This window comes from Pristiophorus japonicus, chromosome 2 (assembly GCF_044704955.1).
Source record: "Pristiophorus japonicus isolate sPriJap1 chromosome 2, sPriJap1.hap1, whole genome shotgun sequence".
In the NCBI taxonomy this organism is placed as follows: domain Eukaryota; kingdom Metazoa; phylum Chordata; class Chondrichthyes; family Pristiophoridae; genus Pristiophorus; species Pristiophorus japonicus.
The window spans coordinates 84,781,880-84,802,160 of NC_091978.1; the positions used below are offsets into that span (position 1 = coordinate 84,781,880).

The following is a 20,281-nucleotide window of genomic DNA, read 5'->3' on the forward strand; positions in this document are numbered from 1 at the left end:
TTAGCTCTACATACAGCAGCTTGATTAAAGTAATAAAGTATTAGCGATGAGTCAGCATATTGTATTAATACAACTTCCCTTCCACTTCTGGATCTGGGTTCAAATTCAGCCCAAACTGTGGGATGCAAGGTTATATGTGACATGAGTTTAATCAATCTCAAGCCAGTTCCTTTTAATCCTTTAAAAATTCCAGCAGAGGAAGAGGTTGTGGGCACGCCATCCATTATCAGGCCTACATTTTTACGTGAGTTCCCGATCACTTACAGTTGAAGAAGATGTTTAACAATTTGTTCAGGGATAAGGCGACGGTCGCAAATGTTGTCACCCTGCCACAGGACAGCCTCACAAATAGATCCATCCTGGAACCGTCTCAGCTCAGAAATCTCTCCCCAAAAGTCCCTGAATTCTGCCGCCTGTAATATTAAAAATAAAATACTTATTCGTGCTGGACTGAAAATAGTTAAGACAGAAACACTCAAACTGCATAGTCACCATCACCATGAGGCTAAGATACTAAACATAGGATTTGGTGGTGTTGGTTGGAAGCGGGAGTCAGGACACCAGGACAACCTCTGACTCTTTACATAGTGCTAGGGGACATTTTATGTCCACAGGGAGTCAGGACTTCAGTTTACTGTTTTTGTGGTAACTGTAAAATGTGTGTGTCTAGTTCTAGCTTAGTACTGGCTTCTTCAATTCAATGGCTGTACATATAAAGATATCAAGCAATTGCATTCTTAAATCATATCATAGATATCCTACCCTAACTTGATATAAATTTTGCAATGTTTGTTTGTGTTTACGAAGTTGGCATGAAGGAGGAATCAATTCCCATAATTTAAAGACAAACATATTCTGCAATGTGTTCAGTTGTGGGAGTGACGAGCAGTAACTTTCGAATTTAGTTCAGTTATTCAAATACAGGAAACTGTTTTCATGGGAGTTTATTACCCTGGACTGTTCGAAGTGATTAAGTCAGGTCAGGTAGCCCCAGCAATTGGTAGTAATATGAAAAAAACAACTCTATATATAAATATAAAGGTTCATTATGATTCATAGATGAGGAAACAGATTTCAAAGCATTTATTATTTTCTTTATTCGAGAAATTGGCATAATCCAATATCTATTCATCTGCTGTTCAATAATTTAATTTGGCAATTAAAAGTGGTGGTCTGATATTCAGCCGCTTCTCATCAACAAGGAGAATCCTAGGGGGGCAAAGAGATCCAACAGCTCGAGTACATCTGAATAAAGGATTTCATCATCCTGTGCATGCTATCAAAATGCCATTGCTATCAAGGCAACTGTAAACACGTCAAGATATAAAGGAGCAAGGTTTACCTACAAGAGTAGTCTGAGACACCAAGGCCAAAAATATATTTTGACTTAAAAGGGCAAAAAAGACCTAAAATATAGAAGTCACATTCAAAAGATGGCACCTTCTACAGTGCAGCATTGGTACTGCATTGAAGTGTTGGCCTAGATGGTGTGCTCAAGTTCTGGAGTCAGCTAGAATAAGGTGGTAAATGGGTGGCGAGAGGAAGGAGGCGTTCAGATTCCTGGGGCACTGAAATCAGTTCGGCAGAAGTGAGTTGTACTACTTTAGATAGTATGCTTGAAAACAACTGGGATCAATATCGTCACAGAGATTTTGGAGGAGGGTTTAAATTAATATGGCTGGTGGGGGCAGGAGATGGGGAGAAGAAGAAAGTAGAGTAGGCCGCTTCGAAGAAAAAGTAAGCTATCTGTGTATAGGTAATATGAGGGTTAAAAGGTTGAACAAGGTTAACCAAAACATCAACAACAACAAAAAAATCAGGATGTGGGACAGCAAGGAGCATTAATTGTCAAATTAAAAAATTTATATATATATATTAATGCACATCTAGCCAACCAAATTGGGGGAAAAGACTTGCATTTATATAGCACCTTTCACAGCCGTCGGGTGTCCCACAGGGCTTTGCAACCAATGAAGTATTTTTTGAAGTGTAATCACTGTTGTAATATAGGAAACCTACAATTTGCACACAGCTACCTCCCACAAACAGCAATGTGATAATGACCAGATAATGTGTTTTTGTTATATTGATTGAGGGATAAATATTGGCCAGGACACCAGGGATAACTCCCCTGCTCTTCTTAGAAATAGTGCAATGGGATCTTTTACATCAATTACAAGAGCAGGCGGGGCCTCAGTTTAATGTCACATCCGAAATACGGCACCTCCGACAGTGCAGCACTCCCGCAGTACTGCACTGCAGTGTCAGCCTAGATTTGCGTGCTCAAGTCTCTGGAGTGGGTCTCTGAACACACAACCTTCTGATTCAGAGGCGAGAGTGCTACCCACTGAACCACAGCTGACATACAAGTCATTGAATAAAATAGGAATCACAATGTAATAGAAGTAATAAATATGGCTGCAACTGGGTCACATTTAGCAATTAAATATTCTGGGGTAGTAAAACTTTCAAGAAGAATAGGAAAGGAAGTAAGGGTAGCAGTATTAATTAGATATTGATTTATCTCAGGTAATATACAGAGCAGTAGTGTTGCATAGTTATCCTCCAACTTGATGAAAAGTTATTTCCATTTCACCTCTCCTACTTAACTATTCTCCACATAAACATGTTTTTAAAAAATGAAAAAGTGAAGTACTTTTCTTGCCACTGATCTCAAACCCAATGATTCGATTAACACCAGTGTCATTGAATGCCAGTGCTGCAAGGGACCACCTTGCTCAGTGCCACTTCAGCTGTATGTTCTTCTACACTGGAAAAGCACTGGGCTTCAGAGAATCTCCATAATATGATAATATTCAGAAAACTAGCCATGAACACATACTGGGGCTACAGTGACTAGACTCTAATTAACTCTACGCCACTCTTTAAAAATACAAATAGTATAATATATTGGGAGAAAGGAGGAAGAATGGCATCTTTACAACAGATTCACCCCATTATAAACTATATTGGGGAAAAAATCTTTACCTCGGGACTATCTGCCGGAGGCCCTTTTTCCAGAACATTGGTAGAAAACTCAGGGTTCAGTAAAAGACCAAATGACAAATGTCTGGCGTCCTTGTGTTTTGGAGGATCTGCATTAATCGGCCACTATACAAAAAGGATAAACAAAGGTTTGTTACTTTAATACAAGAGCAAATGTAATTCTACTATACTATATAAATTTGTAAATCGTCATCTTTACATGTCAATAATAGAGCTTCACGTACATTATTCAGTAAAGTGCTCCTTCTCAACATTCTTTGCAATAACAAATGGGAGCCATTCATAAGTACGAATTAGCAAAATGAAGGTGATGCAGATCCCACAGCTTAAAGATCACGATCCATGTAAAATGTTTTATGTTAATCTACATGCCATTACAATCAGTCAATAGAATTGGTAGTCTGTTTCAACATCCAAGAAAAGAGTGCCTCCAAACTCAATTAAATTGAGTGCACATTGCACTTACAAAAAATAGCTGAGATGGAGGTATTTTCACAGCTTTAATAGCAATAACCCCCAAAAGCATAATGAATGAACAGTTCTACAGCATCAGCAGTCTTCTGATGCCTCATCCTGATGGTCATTCTTCCTGTGAACCTGGACTATGAATATCTGCCTGCCACTCAATCACAGGAGACATCACAGCCTATCCTCACCAACATCCACAATCCTACATTTCATAAAAGGAGTCAACTCAACAGTAATCATGAGTGGAAACACTGGCTGTTGCCCCATCCTAATCAAAGGACATTGAGGCCAATTGCACAACAACAACAACGTATTTATATCGTGCCTTTAATGTAGTTAAACGTCCCAAGGCATTTCACAGGAGTATTACGAGATAAAAACACCAAGCCACAGAAGTAGAAATTAGCGCAGGTGACCAAAAGCTTGGTCAAAGAGGTTTAGGCAGGGAGTTCCAGAACTTAGGGATGCTCAAGAGGGCAGAATTAGAGGAGCGCTGACATCTCGGGCAGCTGTGGGGCTGATGAGGATTACAGAGATAGGGAGGGCCTTGCCATGGAGGGATTTCAAAATAAGGATGAGAATTTTGAAGTCGAGGCGTTGCTTAGCCAATGTGCACAGGGGTGATGGGTGAGCAGGACTTGGTGCGAGTTAGGACACGGGCAGCCGAGTTTTGGATCACCTCTAGTTTACGTAGGGTAGAATGTGGGAGGCCAGCCAGGAGCGCATTGGAATAGCCAAGTCTAGAGGTAACAAAGGCAGGGATGAGGGCTTCAGCAGCAGATGAGCTGAGGCAAGGGTGGAGACGGGCAATGTGAAATAGGCGGTCTTAGCTATGCTGCGGATATGTGGTCAAAAGCTCATTTCAGGATCAAATATGACACCTAGGTTATGAACAGTCTGGTTCCACCTCAGACAGAAGTTGGGGAGAGGGATGGAGTCAGTGGCTAGGAACGGAGTTTGCGGCAGGGACCGAAAACAATGGCTTTGAAAACTGTAGTGTTTCGATCACCGCACCGCCCCACCCCCACTCCCACAGCTGAGATCAACAAACTAAGCCGAGTGGGGATTGAGCCTGGGACCTTCCTAGTGTGAAGCATCACCTAACCAATGCAGGAGAGTTCAATCCTGCCATCGTCCCAATTCTTCATGTACTTTCTTGAAAAGTCACTAGGGGGCAACATGGAGTAGCAACACTGGCTGCCTCGCCCTCCAAATCCGATAGTCTATCTATGCGAGGCTGCTTTTTAGCTAGTCTGGTGATGTTTTCCCAATTAGTATGCTATTCCCTAGATGTTATCCCCAGTGTCCTGGCCAATTTCTATCCCTCAAACAACATGAAAAATAAACAAATTATCTAGTCATTATCACATTGCTGTTTGGGGAGCTTGCTTGTGCGCAAATTGACTACCGCGTTTCCGACATTACAACAGTGACTACATGTCAAAAAGTACTTCATTAGTTGTAAAGCACTTTGGGACGTCCGGTAGCTGTAGTAGGCGCTATATAAATACAAGTCTTTTTTTCTTAGAGTACTCTGAACAATTAAATAAGCTACAAATAAACAACATGAAGAGAAGGGAATAAATCCGATAAAAGAAATGGCTTCTTGAGCTACTAGGTTTTGCTTCCCTTTAAAATAATGAAAAAGGACCAAATCAACAATGCCCATGAGTAAGAAGTCATTATTCAACAGACTAAAATATACTTTAAGAACATATACAATTATTGCTCCTCAATTCTAATGTGCTTAAGATATCAATGAGTAAGGTCACTGGACTTACTTCAGATGTTTGAAGAAGAGAATGAGAAAGAAGGTGGATCCTTTGCCCCAGCCCACGGGTTAATAGTGACACAAGGTGTGGCAAGATTGCCACAGTGTAGTTACCCCCGTGATCAATCAATTCATTAAGCAGTTTCATCTTTTTGCAACCTTCCTGCAGCTTGACCAGGTTCTTCAGACTATTAAGAAATAATTTTTTTAAATGTGAAATTGTTCATACACAAAATGTTCTCTCAATTTGGACAAAATACCACTGAAAGAAAAAGTGAACAACAAATTGTTCTTACTGGAAAACATGGTCAGATGTTTGAATAAGATGCTTTGAAGTCATCAAAAGCATTTCAAACCCATCCACTGTCTTGTTGTCAAGAATTTCCATCGACTTCTGTGCTTCATACTGAATCTGAAAGGTTTCCACACAAAACAGAAAAGCTGCAGTAACCAAACATCAAATGATAGCTCCTGGCTTGTTGCAAATATATACATATTGCAACAAAAATGCATACATGAATCTGTTGCTAGTTACCAAACAATTATTTATCTCTTTAGTTCTTTCACATCTGCTTTGGGTTAAGATTTTACAAGTTACAGTTAAGAGTCAGTGAATTTGAGCGGTATGTTATTTGTCCTCTGCTGGTCCTCTCAGGCTACACGTGTCCAAAAGAATTGCAATATTTTTCCAGGCATTGACATTGGCCAGATGACTATTTGGAAACCAGGAAGAGTGGTTAGGCAATAGTTGTTCCATTATTTTTCTCTTGCAGTATAGCACCTGAGCCAGGATGAGAGCAATATTAACATACGGACCAGTACTCTGTGGCATATCCAGTGCACCACATCAGCCCACTAAAGTCACCAAATGTCTAATTTTTGATAACCTAACACTGACTAAACCATCTGCTAAAAACATTTTTTACACTAAATCTTTTATTTAAAAAAAAATCTTTGCCTGAGAGAGGATTTCAACCCGCTTGGCTATCTCAGTTTTCATTTAACAAAGCACTGCTGTTACAATACACATTTTTGTCTGCACTGGATCATTGATTTGAATTCCTTATTACTTCTGCCAGCACAAGAGATTAATCACACAGAAAAATGACGAGTCAGTTTAATGCATATTCAACTTAGAAAGTCATAATACAGTCAAGCAGAGTCAGCATAGTTTTATGAAAGGGAAATCATGTTTGGCAAATTTGCTGCAGTTCTTTGAGGATGTAACGAGCAGGGTGGGTAAAGGGGGAACCAGTGGATGTGGTGTATTTGGATTTCCAGAAGTCATTCGATAAGGTGCCACATAAAAGGTTACTGCACAAGATAAGAGCACATGGGGTTGGGGGTAATATATTAGCATGGATAGAGGATTGGCTAACTAACAGAAAACAGAGAGTTGAGATAAATGGGTCATTTTCCGGTTGGCAAACCAAATCTAGTGAGGTGCCACAGGGATCAGTGCTGGGGCCTCAACTATTTGCGGAGTTGGAGCTGCGGGTGGATTCACTCTGGAGCATCCACGATGCTGAGAATGACGTGAGTAGCACGTGTAGCGAGTTGGTCATACCACAAGAGAAGGGTCCACAGCCAGATAGGGAATGGAAGACCAGCAGGAAGAGCAGTGCAAAGAAGGTAGTGCAAGGGTCCCCTGTGGTCATCCCCCTGCAAAACAGATACACTGCTTTGAGTGCTGTTGAGGGAGATGATTCATCAGGGGAGGACAGCAGCAGCCAAGTTCATGGCAACGTGGCTGGCTCTGTTGCACAGGAGTGGAGGAAAAAGAGTGGGAGAGCGATAGTGATAGGGGATTCAATTGTTAGGGGAATAGATAGACGTTTCTGCGGCCGCAACCGAGACTTCAGGATAGCATGTTGCCTCCCTGGTGCAAGGGTCAAGGATGTCTCGGAGCGGATGCAGGACATTCTAAAAAGGGAGGGAGAACAGCCAGTTGTCGTGGTGCACATTGGTACCAACGACATAGGTAAAAAAAGGGATGAGGTCCTACGAAAGGAATTTAAGGAACTAGGAGCTAAATTAAAAAGTAGGACCTCAAAAGTAGTAATCTCGGGATTGCTACCAGGACCACGTGCTAGTCAGAGTAGGAATCGCAGGATAGCGCAGAAGAATACGTGGCTTGAGCAGTGGTGCAGCAGGGAGGTATTCAAATTCCTGGGGCATTGGAACCGGTTCTGAGGGAGGTGGGACCAGTACAAACCGGACGGTCTGCACCTGGGCAGGACCGGAACCAATGTCCTCGGGGGAATGTTTGCTAGTGCTGTTGGGGAGGAGTTAAACTAATATGGCAAGGGGATGGGAACCAATGGAGGGAGACAGAGGGAAACAAAAAGGCGATAAAAGCAAAAAACAGAAAGGAGATGAGAAAAAGTGGAGGGCAGAGAAACGCAAGACAAAGAACAAAAAGGGCCACTGTACAACAAAATTCTAAAAGGACAAAGGGTGTTAAAAAAAACAAGCCTGAAGGCTTTGTGTCTTAATGCAAGGAGTATCCATAATAAGGTGGATGAATTAACTGTGCAAATAGATGTTAACAAATATGATGTGATTGGGATTACGGAGACATGGCTCCAGGATGATCAGGGCTGGGAACTCAACATCCAGGGGTATTCAACATTCAGGAAGGATAGAATAAAAGGAAAAGGAGGTGGGGTAGCATTGCTGGTTAAAGAGGAGATTAATGCAATAGTTAGGAAGGACTTTAGCTTGGATGATGTGGAATCTATATGGGTAGAGCTGCAGAACACCAAAGGGCAAAAAACGTTAGTGGGAGTTGTGTACAGACCTCCAAACAGTAGTAGTGATGTTGGGGAGGGCGTCAAACAGGAAATTATGGGTGCATGCAATAAGGGTGCAGCAGTTATAATGGGTGACTTTAATATGCACATAGATTGGGCCAGCCAAACTGGAAGCAATACGGTGGAAGAGGATTTCCTGGAGTGCATAAGGGATGGTTTTCTAGACCAATATGTCGAGCAACCAACTAGGGGGGAGGCCATCTTAGACTGGGTGTTGTGTAATGAGAGAGGATTAATTAGCAATCTCGTTGTGCGAGGCCCCTTGGGGAAGAGTGACCATAATATGGTGGAATTCTGCATTAGGATGGAGAATGAAACAGTTAATTCAGAGACCATGGTCCAGAACTTAAAGAAGGATAACTTTGAAGTTATGAGGCGTGAATTGGCTAGGACTGATTGGCGAATGATACTTGAGGGGTTGACAGTGGATGGGCAATGGCAGACATTTAGAGACCGCATGGATGAACTACAACAATTGTACATTCCTGTCTGGCATAAAAATAAAAAAGCGAAGGTGGCTCAACCGTGGCTATCAAGGGAAATCAGGGATAGTATTAAAGCCAAGGAAGTGGCATACAAATTGGCCAGAAATAGCAGCGAACCCAGGGACTGGGAGAAATTTAGAACTCAGCAGAGGAGGACAAAGGGTTTGATTAGGGCAGGGAAAATGGAGTATGAGAAGAAGCTTGCAGGGAACATTAAGACGGATTGCAAAAGTTTCTATAGATATGTAAAGAGAAAAAGGTTAGTAAATACAAATGTAGGTCCCCTGCAGTCAGAATCAGGGGAAGTCATAACGGGGAACAAAGAAATGGCGGACCAATTGAACAAGTACTTTGGTTCAGTATTCACTAAGGAGGACACTAACAACATTCCGGATATAAGAAGGGTCAGAGGGTCTAGTAAAGAGGAGGAATTGAGGGAAATCCTTATTAGTCGGGAAATTGTGTTGGGGAAATTGATGGGATTGAAGGCCGATAAATCTCCAGGGCCTGATGGACTGCATCCCAGAGTACTTAAGGAGGTGGCCTTGGAAATAGCGGATGCATTGACAGTCATTTTCCAACATTCCACTGACTCTGGATCAGTTCCTATCGAGTGGAGGGTAGCCAATGTAACCCCACTTTTTAAAAAAGGAGGGAGAGAGAAAACAGGGAATTACAGACCGGTCAGCCCGACATCGGTAGTGGGTAAGATGATGGAATCAATTATTAAGGATGTCATAGCAGCGCATTTGGAAAGAGGTGACATGATAGGTCCAAGTCAGCATGGATTTGTGAAAGGGAAATCATGCTTGACAAATCTTCTGGAATTTTTTGAGGATGTTTTCAGTAGAGTGGACAAGGGAGAACCAGTTGATGTGGTATATTTGGACTTTCAGAAGGCTTTCGACAAGGTTCCACACAAGAGATTAATGTGCAAAGTTAATGCACATGGGATTGGGGGTAGTGTGCTGACATGGATTGAGAAATGGTTGTCAGACAGGAAGCAAAGAGTAGGAGTAAATGGGTACTTTTCAGAATGGCAGGCGGTGACTAGTGGGGTACCGCAAGGTTCTGTGCTGGGGCCCCAGCTGTTTACACTGTATATTAATGATTTAGATGAGGGGATTAAATGTAGTATCTCCAAATCTGCGGATGACACTAAGTTAGGTGACAGTATGAGCTGCGAGGAGGATGCTCTGAGGCTGCAGAGTGACTTGGATAGGTTAGGTGAGTGGGCAAATGCATGGCAGATGAAGTATAATGTGGATAAATGTTAGGTTGTCCAATTTGGCGGTAAAAACAGAGAGACAGACTATTATCTGAATGGTGACAGATTAGGAAAAGGGGAGGTGCAACGAGACCTGGGTGTCATGGTACATCAGTCATTGAAGGTTGGCATGCAGGTACAGCAGGCGGTTAAGAAAGCAAATGGCATGTTGGCCTTCATAGCGAGGGGATTTGAGTACAGGGACAGGGAGGTGTTGCTACAGTTGTACAGGGCCTTGGTGAGGCCACAACTGGAGTATTGTGTACAGTTTTGGTCTCCTAACCTGAGGAAGGACATTCTTGTTATTGAGGGAGTGCAGCGAAGGTTCACCAGACTGATTCCCGGGATGGCGGGACTGACCTATCAAGAAAGACTGAATCAACTGGGCTTGTATTCACTGGAGTTCAGAAGAATGAGAGGGGACCTTATAGAAACGTTTAAAATTCTGATGGGTTTAGACCGGTTAGATGCAGGAAGAATGTTCACAATGTTGGGGAAGTCCAGAACCAGGGGACACAGTCTAAGGATAAGGGGTAAGCCATTTAGGACCGAGATGAGGAGAAACTTCTTCACCCAGAGAGTGGTGAACCTGTGGAATTCTCTACCACAGAAAGTTGTTGAGGCCAATTCACTAAATATATTCAAAAAGGAGTTAGATGTAGTCCTTACTACTAAGGGGATCAAGGGGTATGGCAAGCAAGCAGGAATGGGGTACTGAAGATGCATGTTCAGCCATGAACTCATTGAATGGTGGTGCAGGCTAGAAGGGCCGAATGGCCTACTCCTGCACCTATTTTCTATGTTTCTATGGGCCCAAGTTTCCACAGGATAAAAAACGGCAGAAAAAAAACGCGCTATTCTCGAGCGCTTTGCAGCTCCTTGTCTGTTTGGCGCGGCGCCCAGGGGGGCGGAGCCTACACTCGCGCCGATTTTGTAAGTGAGAGGGGGCAGGTACTATTTAAATTAGTTTTTTTCCTGCCGGCAACGCTGCGCGTGCGCGTTGGAGCATTCGCACACGCGCAGTGTGAAGGAAACATTGGCACTCGGCCATTTTTGTAGTTCTTTGTAGCTGTTTAATTTTTGAACATTTTTTAATAAAAGCACATTGCCATCAGCACATCAGCACTGAGGCTTCCTGCAGCCTTCTCACTGTCTCCTTCCCCTCCCCACCCTCCACGGCAACAAACGGCAGTTTCCTCCCCCTCCCTCCCCTCCACGGCAACAAACCGCTGTCTCCTTCCCCTCCCTCCCTTCCTCGGCGGCAACAAACCGCTATCTCCTTCCCCTCCCTCCCCTCCGCGGCAACAAATGGCGGTTTCCTTCGCCACCCCTCGCCGTAACGAACGATGGCTGAAGCACTTTCACACAGGTAGGAAGATGGTTTATTTAATCTTTTCTTTGCTTATAAATGTTTATTCAGGTTGGATTTATTTGTATAATATTTGTAGAAGTATAAATAAGGATTTATTGTAGAATTTAATGACTTCCCTTCCCCCCTCCCCCCCCACCTCGTTCTGGACGCCTAATTTGTAACCTGATTTTTTAATGTGTAGAACAGGTTTTTTCAGTTCTACAAAAATCTTCACTTGCTCCATTCTACTTTAGTTTGGAGTACATTTTCACTGTGGAAACTTTGAAATCAGGCGTCAGTGGCCGGACACGCCCGCTTTTGAAGAAAAAATTCTGTTCCAAAGTCGAACTGTTCTACCTCACTAGAACTGCAGAAAAAAAAATGTGGAGAATTGTGATTTCTAAGATAGTCCGTTCTGCACCAGTTGCTCCTAAAAATCAGGCGCAAATCATGTGGAAACTTGGGCCCCTTGTTTCTATATTAATGACTTGGATGAAGGGACTGAGTGTAATGTAGCCAAATTTGCTGATGATACAAAGATAGGTGGGAAAGCAAGTTGTGAAGAGGACACAAAGAATCTGCAAAGAATATAGACATTCTAAGTGAGCGGACAAAAATTTGGCAGATGGAGTATAATTGGGAAAATGTGAGGTTATCCACTTTGGTAGGAAAAATAAAAAAGCAAATTATTATTTAAATGGAGAGAGATTACAAAATGCTGTAGTACAGAGGGACCTGGGGGTCCTTCTACATGAGACACAAAACGTTAGCATGCAGGTACAGCAAATAATTAGGAAGGCAAATGGAATGTTGGCCTTTATTGCAAGGGGTATGGAGTATAAAAGCAGGAAATCCTGCTACAACTGTATAGGGTATTGGTGAGGCCACACCTCGAGTACTGCGTGCAGTTTTGGTCTCCGTACTTAAGGAGGGATATACTTGCATTGGAGGCAGTTCAGAGAAGATTCACTCGGTTGATTCCTGAGATGAAGGGTTATGAAGAAAGGTTGAGTAGGTTGGGCATATACTCATTGGAGTTCAGAAGAATTAACGGTGATCTTATTGAAACGTATAAGATTATGAGGGGGCTTGACAGGGTAGATGCAGACAGGATGTTTCCCCTCGTGCTGGAATCTAGAACTAGGGGGCATAATTTCAGAATAAGGGCCATTTAAAAAAGAGATAAGATGGAATTTCTTCTCTCAGAGGGTCGTGAATCTTTGGAATTCTCTATCCCAGAGAGCTGTGGAGGCTGGGTCATTGAATATATTTAAAGTGGAGATAGACAGATTTTTGAACAATAAAAGAGTCAAGGGTTATGGGGAGCAAGCAGGAAAGTGGAGTTGAAACCAAGATCAGATCAGCCATGATCTGATTAACTGGCGGAGCAGGCTCGAAGGGCCAAATGGCCTACTACTGCTCCTTTATCTTATGTTCTTTTGTAAGCAAACAGCCTGCCTGCATAGGCCAGTGACTGCTATTTGGCAAACAAAAAGCAGTGTTAATATGATCATGTCATTTGAATGGAAAGAAGTGGATTAGGCCTGTTTCATGTTACCTTTGATTGCCTGGTGGGCAAGGCATTATGTGTCATTTATTAAAGATTATAGAAAATGGAGATCAAACGTTCTGTACCATAAATTTAATTAAATGAAATGAGAGTGCTGTGTGAATGGGCTTTGTATCAGAACTATTTAAATTATATTTCTGTTAAGCAGTTTACCTCAGAAGGGAGATAAAGGTTGGCAAGGATCTAAGCTAAGTTTGATGTTCAGGTATCATGTTCACCACTTAATAAGTTTAAAGCTTAGTGAGAAGCACTTGCTTTGATTTCATAAACATTAGGAGAACAGTAAAGATGTAATATATGTATTTTCTGTCAGCTGTACTTTATTTAATTGTTCTTTGTGAAATAAAACATCTGTTGGATTATAGCCGGAGTTTCAGTTTGCTAAGAGTCAATATTTAATCTGTCTATCAAAAAGAAGGGAAATCATGCGGCTCCACATGGTATATTCCAGCAAGACAGCATAGTGGCAATGACTCTCTATCGGCCTCTGTATCTTACTATCTTTGACCTAGATATTGGGCAAGGAAAGACACACTCATCACAGGGGGCACGAGGTCCACTTACAGTATTTGCTGGTGACACCAAACCCAAGTACAGTATCAAGTATCAAACCGAGCCCTGTATTAACCACGGAAAGTTTTTGGAAAAAAAAGGGGTTACAGCATCCAGCATGCATTTGTTATGGGAAGGTCGTGTCTGACTAACTTGATTGAATTTTTTGAGGAGATAACCAGGAGGGTCAATAAGGGCAGTGCGCATGATGCAGTGTGCATGGATTTTAGCAAAGCTTTTGATAAGGTCCCAAATAGCAGACTGGTCACGAAGGTACAGGAGGGAGGGATTCAAATTTCTGGGACATTGGAACCGGTTCTGGAGGAGATGTGACCAGTACAAACCAGACCTGGGCAAGACCAGAACCAATGTCCGAGGGGGAGTGTTTGCTAGTGCTGTTGGGGAGGGGTTAAACTAATATGGCAGGGGAATGGGAACCTATGCAGGGAGACAGAGGGAAGTAAAATGGGGGCAGAAGCAAAAGATAGAAAGAAGAAAAGTAAAAGTGGAGGGCAGAGAAACCCAAGGCAAAAATCAAAAAGCGCCACATGGCAGCAAAAGTCAAAAGGGACAAAGTGTGTTAAAAAGACAAGCCTGAAGGCTCTGTGCCTCAATGCGAGGAGTATTCATAATAATTTGGACGAATTAACTGCGCGGGCAGCTATTAACGAATGTGATATAATTGGGATTACGGAGACATGGCTCCAGGGTGACCAAGGCTGGGAACTTCACATCCAGGGGTATTTGACATTCAGGAAGAATAGACAGAAAGGAAAAGGAGGTGAGGTAGCGTTGTGGGTTAAAGAGAAAATTAACTCAATCGTAAGGAAGGACATTAGCTTGGATGATGTGGAATCTGTATGGGTAGAGCTGCGGAATACCAAAGGGAAAACGCTAGTGGGAGTTGTGTACAGACCACCAAACAGTAGTAGTGAGGTTGGGGACAGCATCAAACAAGAAATTAGAGATGCGTGCAATAAAGGTACAGCAGTTATCATGGGCGACTTTAATCTACACATTGATTGGGCTAACCAAACTGGTAGCAGTACGGTGGCGGTGGATTTCCTGGAGTGCATTAGGGATGGTTTTCTAGACCAATATGACGAGGAATCAACTAGAGGGCTGGCCATCCTAGACTGGGTGATGTATAATGAGAAAGGACTAATTAGCAATCTTGCTGTGCGAGACCCCTTGGGGAAGAGTGACCATAATATGGTAGAATTCTTTATTAAGATGGAGATTGACACAGCTAATTCAGACACTAGGGTCCTGAACTGAAGGAAAGGCAACTTCGATGGTATGAGACGTGAACTGGCAAGAATAGACAGGCGAATAATACTTAAAAAGGTTGACAGTGGATAGGCAATGGCAAACATTTAAAGATCACATGGATGAACTTCAACAATTAAACATCCCTGTCTGGAGTAAAAATAAAACGGGGAAGGCGGATCAACCGTGGCTAATAAGGGAAATTAGGAATAGTGTTAAATCCAAGGAAGAGGCATATAAATTGGCCAGAAAAAGCAGCAAACCTGAGGACTCGGAGAAATTTAGAATTCAGCAGAGGAGGACAAAAGGTTTAATTAGGAGGGGGAAAATAGAGTATGAGAGAAAGTTTGCTGGGAACATAAAAACTGACTGCAAAAGCTTCTATAGATATGTGAAGAGAAAAAGATTAGTGAAGACAAACATAGGTCCCTTGCAGTCAGAATCAGGTGAATTTATAATGACGAACAAAGAAATGGCAGACGAATTGAACAAATACTTTGCTTCTGTCTTCACGAAGGAAGACACAAATAACCTTCCGGAAATACTAGGGGACTGAGGATCTAGCGACAAGGAGGAACTGATTAGTCAGGAAATTGTGCAAGGGAAATTGATGGGATTGAAGGCCAATAAATTCCCGGGGCCTGATAGTCTGCATCCCAGAGTATTTAAGGAAGTGGCCCTAGAAATAGTGGGTGCATTGGTTGTCATTTTCCAACAGTCTATCGACTCTGGATCAGTTCCTATGGACTGGAGGGTAGCTAATGTAACACCACTTTTTTAAAAAGGAGGGAGAGAAAACGGGGAATTATAGACCGGTTAGCCTGACATCAGTAGTGGGGAAAATGTTGAAATCAATTATTAAAGATGAAATAGCAGCGCATTTGGAAAGCAGTGTTAGGATCGGTCCAAGTCAGCATGGATTTATGAAAGGGAAATCATGCTTGACAAATCTTCTAGAATTTTTTGAGGATGTAACTAGTAGAGTGGACAAGGGAGAACCAGTGGATGTGGTGTACTTGGACTTTCAAAAGGCTTTTGACAAGGTCCCACACAAGAGATTGGTGTGCAAAATTAAAGCCAATGGTATTGTAGGTAATGTATTGACGTGGATAGAGAACTGGTTGGCAGACAGGAAGCAGAGAGTTGGGATAAACGGGTCCTTTTCAGAATGGCAGGCAGTGACTAGTGGAGTGCTGCAAGTCTGTGCTGGGACCCCAGCTATTTACAATATACATCATGATTTAGATGAAGGAATTGAGTGTAATATCTCCAAGTTTGCAGATGACACTAAGCTGTGTGGCGGTGTGATCTGTGAGGATGATGCTAAGAGGCTGCAGGGTGACTTGGACAGGTTAGGTGAGTGGGCAAATGCATGGCAGATGCAGTATAATGTGGATAAATGTGAGGTTATCCACTTTGGTGGCAAAAACAGGAAGACAGAATATTATCTGAATGGCGGCAGATTAGGAAAAGGAGAGGTGCAACAAGACCTGGATGTCATGGTACATCAGTCATTGAAAGTTGGCATGCAGGTGCAGCAGGCAGTGATGAAGGCAAATGGCATGTTGGCCTTCATAGCTAGGGGATTTGAGTATCGGAGCAGGGAGGTCTTACTGTATTTGTACAGGGCCTCAGCTGGAATAGTGTGTTCAGTTTTGGTCTCCTAATCTGAGGAAGGACGTTCTTGCTATTGAGGGAGTGCAGCGAAGGTTCACCAGACTGATTCCCGGGATGGCAGGAATGACATATGAGGAGAGACTGGATCGACTGGGCCTGCATTCACTGGAGTTTAGAAGAATGAGAGGAGATTGCATAGAAACATATAAAATTCTGACGGGAATGGACAGGTTAGATGCAGGAAGAATGTTCCCGATGTTGGGGGAGTCCAGAGCCAGGGGTCACAGTCTAAGGATAAGGGTAAGCCATTTAGGACCGAGATGAGGAGAAACTTCTTCACTCAGAGTTGTTAACCTGTGAAATTCTCTACCGCAGAGAGTTGTTGATGCCAGTTCATTGGATATATTCAAGAGGGAGTTAGATATGGCCCTTAGGGCTAAAGGGATCAAGGGGTATGGAGAGAAAGCAGGAAAGGGGTACGGAGGTGAATGATCAGCCATGATCTTATTGAATGGTGGTGCAGGCTCGAAGGGCCGAATGGCCTATTCCTGCACCTATTTTCTATGTTTCTATAAAAGCCCATGGGATCCAGGGAAAGTGGCAAATTGAATTCAAAATTGGCTTAAAGGCAGGAAGCAAAGGGTAATGGTTGATGGGTGTTTTTGTGACTGGAAGGCTGTATCCAGTGAGCTTCCGCAGGGCTCAGTGCTGGGTCCCTTGATTTTTGTGGTCTATATCAATGACTTGGACTTGAATGTCGAGGGTATGATTAAGAAGTTTGCAGCAGGCTCTAAAATAGGCTGTGTGGTTGATAATGAAGAAGAAAGCTACAGACTACAGGAAGCTATCAATGTACTGGTCAGGTAGGCAGAATGGAATTGTGAGGTAATGTATTTGGGGAGGTCTAACAAGGCAAGGGAATACACATTAAATAGTACGACAATGAAAAGTGTGGAGGAACAAAGGGACCTTGGAGTGGATCCCTGAAGGTAGCAGGCCAGGTAGATAAAGTGATTAAGAAGGCATATGGAATACTTGCCTTTTTTAGTCGAAGCATGGAACACAAGAGCAAGGAGGTTATGCTTGAACTGTGTAAAACACTGGTTAGGCTGCAGCTGGAGTAGTGTGTGCAGTTCTGGTCATCACAGGAAAGGGTGCAGAGAAGATTTACAAGAATGTTGTCTGTTCTGGAGAATTTTGTCCATGTGAAAAGATTGGAGATGCTGGGTCTGTTTTCTTTGGAACAGTGGAGGCTGAGGGGAGACCTGATTAGGGTGTATAAAATCATGAAGGGCCTGGATAGAGTGGATAGGAAGGACCGGTTTCCCTTGGCAGAGGGGTCAACGACCAGGGGTCATAGATTTAAAGTAATTGGGAGGAGGTTTAGAGGAGATATGAGGGGAAATTTCTTCACCCGGAGTGTGGAGGGTGTCTGAAACTCACTGCCTGAAAGGGTGGTAGAGGCAGGAACCCTCACCACATTTTAAAAATACTTGGATGTGCACTTAAAGTGCTGTAACCTGCAGGGCTATGGACCAAGAGCTGGAAAGTGGTATTAGGCTGGATAGCTCTTGGTCGGAAGGCGCGGACACAATGGGCTGATTTGGTCTCCTTCCGTGCTGTAACTTTCTATGATTCTATGATTCCAGCACTCCCTTTTAACAACAACAACTTGTATTTATATAGCGCCTTTAACGTAGTAAAACGTCCAAGGCGCTTCGCAGGAGTGTTATAAGACAAAACAAATAAATTTGAGACCGAGCTACACAAGAAGAAATTACGGCAGCTTGATCAAAGAGGTAGGTCTTAAGGAGCGTCGTAAAGCAGGAACGAGAGGCGGAAAGGTTTAGGGAGGAAGTTCCAGAGCTTGGGGCCCAGGCAGTTGAAGGCACAGTCATCAATGGTTGAGCAGTTATAATCAGAGATGCTCAAGAGGGCAGAATTTGAGGAACGCAGACATCTCGGGGGGGTTGTGGGGCTGAAGGAGATTACAGAGATAGGGAGGGGTGAGACCATGGAGGGATTTGTAAACAAGGATGAGAATTTTGAAATCGATGCGTAGCTTAATCGGGAGCCAATGTAGGTCAGGGAGCACAGGGGTGATGGGTGATCGAGACTTGGTGCAAGTTAGGATACGGGCAGCCAAGTTTTGGACAACCTCAAGTTTACAAAGGGTAGAATGAGGGAGGCCAGCCAGGAATGCATTGGAATGGTCAAGTCTAGAGGTAACAAAGGCATCGATGAGGGTTTCAGCAGCAGATGAGCTGAGGCAGTGGCAGAGACGGGCAATGTTACGTAGGTGGAAATAGACGGTTTTAGTTACGCTGCGGATATGTGGCCGGATGTTCATTTCAGGGTCAAATATGACACCTAGGTTGCGAACAGTCTGGTTCAGCCTCAGGCAGATGCTAGGGAGAGGGATGGAGTTGGTGGCTAGGAAACGTAGTTTGTGGCAGGGAACAAAGGCAATGGCCTGGAAATCCCAATGCACATGCACTGAAAACCGGCTTTTCCGATCTGTCAAACTGGAGCTTGACAGATCACCCGCAGATCAGGAGCGAGGACATTTGCTTGGGCAAGATCGCAGGATTTACGCATATCTTGCCCAGTAAATAAGATAACAACATAAGAAACAGGAACAGGAGTAGGCCATACGGCCCCTCGAGCCTGCTCCGCCATTCAATAAGATCATGCCTGATCTGATCATGGACTCAGCTCCACTTCACCACCCGCTCCCCATAACCCCTTTTTTCCTTATCATTTAAGAAATTGTCTATTTCTGTCTTAAATTTATTCAATGTCCCAGCTTCCACAGTTCTCTGAGGCAGTAAACCCTCAGAGAAGAAATTTCTCCTCATCTCTTTTTTAAATGGGCGGCTCTTTATTCTAAGATCATGCCCTCTAGTTCTAGTCTCCCCCATCAGTGGAAACATCCTCTCTGCATCCACCCTGTCAAGCCCCTTCATAATCTTATACGTTTCGATAAGATCAACTCTCATTCTTCTGAATTCCAATGAGTAGAGGCCCAACCTACTCAACCTTTCCTCATAAGTCAACTCCCTCATCTTCGGAATCAACCTAGTGAACCTTCTCTGAACTGCCTCCAAAGCAAGTACATCCTTTCGGAAATATGGAAACCAAAACTGCAAGCAGTATTCCATGTGTGGCCTCACCAATATCTTATATAACTGTAGCAAGACTTCCCTGCTTTTATACTCCATCCCCTTTGCAATAAAGACCAAGATTCCATTGGCCTTCCTGATCACTTGCTGTATCTGCACAAGTGTTTCATGCACAAGTACCCCCAGGTCCCGCTTTACTGCAGCACTTTGCAATCTTTCTCCATTTAAATAATAACATGCTCTTTGATTTTTTTCTGCTTAAGTGCATGACCTCACACTTTCCAACATTATACTCCATCTGCCAAATTTTTGCCCACTCACTTAGCCTGGCTATGTCCTTTTGCAGATTTTGTGTGTCCTCCTCACACATTACTTTTCCTCCCATCTTTGTATCGTCAGCAAACTTGGCTATGTTACACTCAGTCCTTTCTTCCAAGTCGTTAATATAGATTCTAAATAGTCGGGATCCCAGCACTGATCCCTGCGGCACCCCACTAGTTACTGGTTGCCAACCAGAGAATGAACCATTTATCCCTGCTCTCTGTTTTCTGTTCGTTAGCCAATCCTCTATCCATGCTAATATATTACCCCCAACCCAGTGAACTTTTATCTTGTGCAGTAACCTTTTATCTTGTGCAGTAACCTTTTATGTGGCACCTTGTCAAATGCCTTCTGGAAGTCCAAATACACCACACCCACTGGTTCCCCTTTATCCACCCTGTTTGTTACATCTTCATAGAATTCCAGAAAATTTGTCAAACATGATTTCCCCTTCATAAATCCATGCTGACTCTGCCTGACCAAATTTTGTTTTTCCAAATGTCCTGCTACTGCTTCTTTAATAATGGACTCCAACATTTTCCCAACCACAGACGTTAGGTTAACTGGTCTATAGTTTCCTGCTTTCTGTCCGCCTCCTTTTTTAAATAGGGGCTTTACATTTGCAGTTTTCCAATCTGCTGGGACCTCCCCAGAATCCAGGGGATTTTG

The 20,281-nt window shown here is 43.1% G+C and overlaps 1 protein-coding gene across 1 annotated transcript in view; it reads right to left on the reverse strand.

Moving 5' to 3' along the window:
• nol6 (nucleolar protein 6 (RNA-associated)) overlaps positions 1–20,281 on the reverse strand; it is a 161,903-nt gene that overhangs the window by 60,758 nt on the left and 80,864 nt on the right. The window contains exons 11-14 of the mRNA XM_070868064.1: positions 5,542–5,657; positions 5,256–5,433; positions 2,989–3,111; positions 265–413 (exon numbers count right to left, since the gene is read on the reverse strand). Of these exons, the coding sequence (XP_070724165.1) occupies positions 265–413; positions 2,989–3,111; positions 5,256–5,433; positions 5,542–5,657 (566 nt within the window). The remainder of the gene's footprint in view (positions 1–264; positions 414–2,988; positions 3,112–5,255; positions 5,434–5,541; positions 5,658–20,281) is intronic.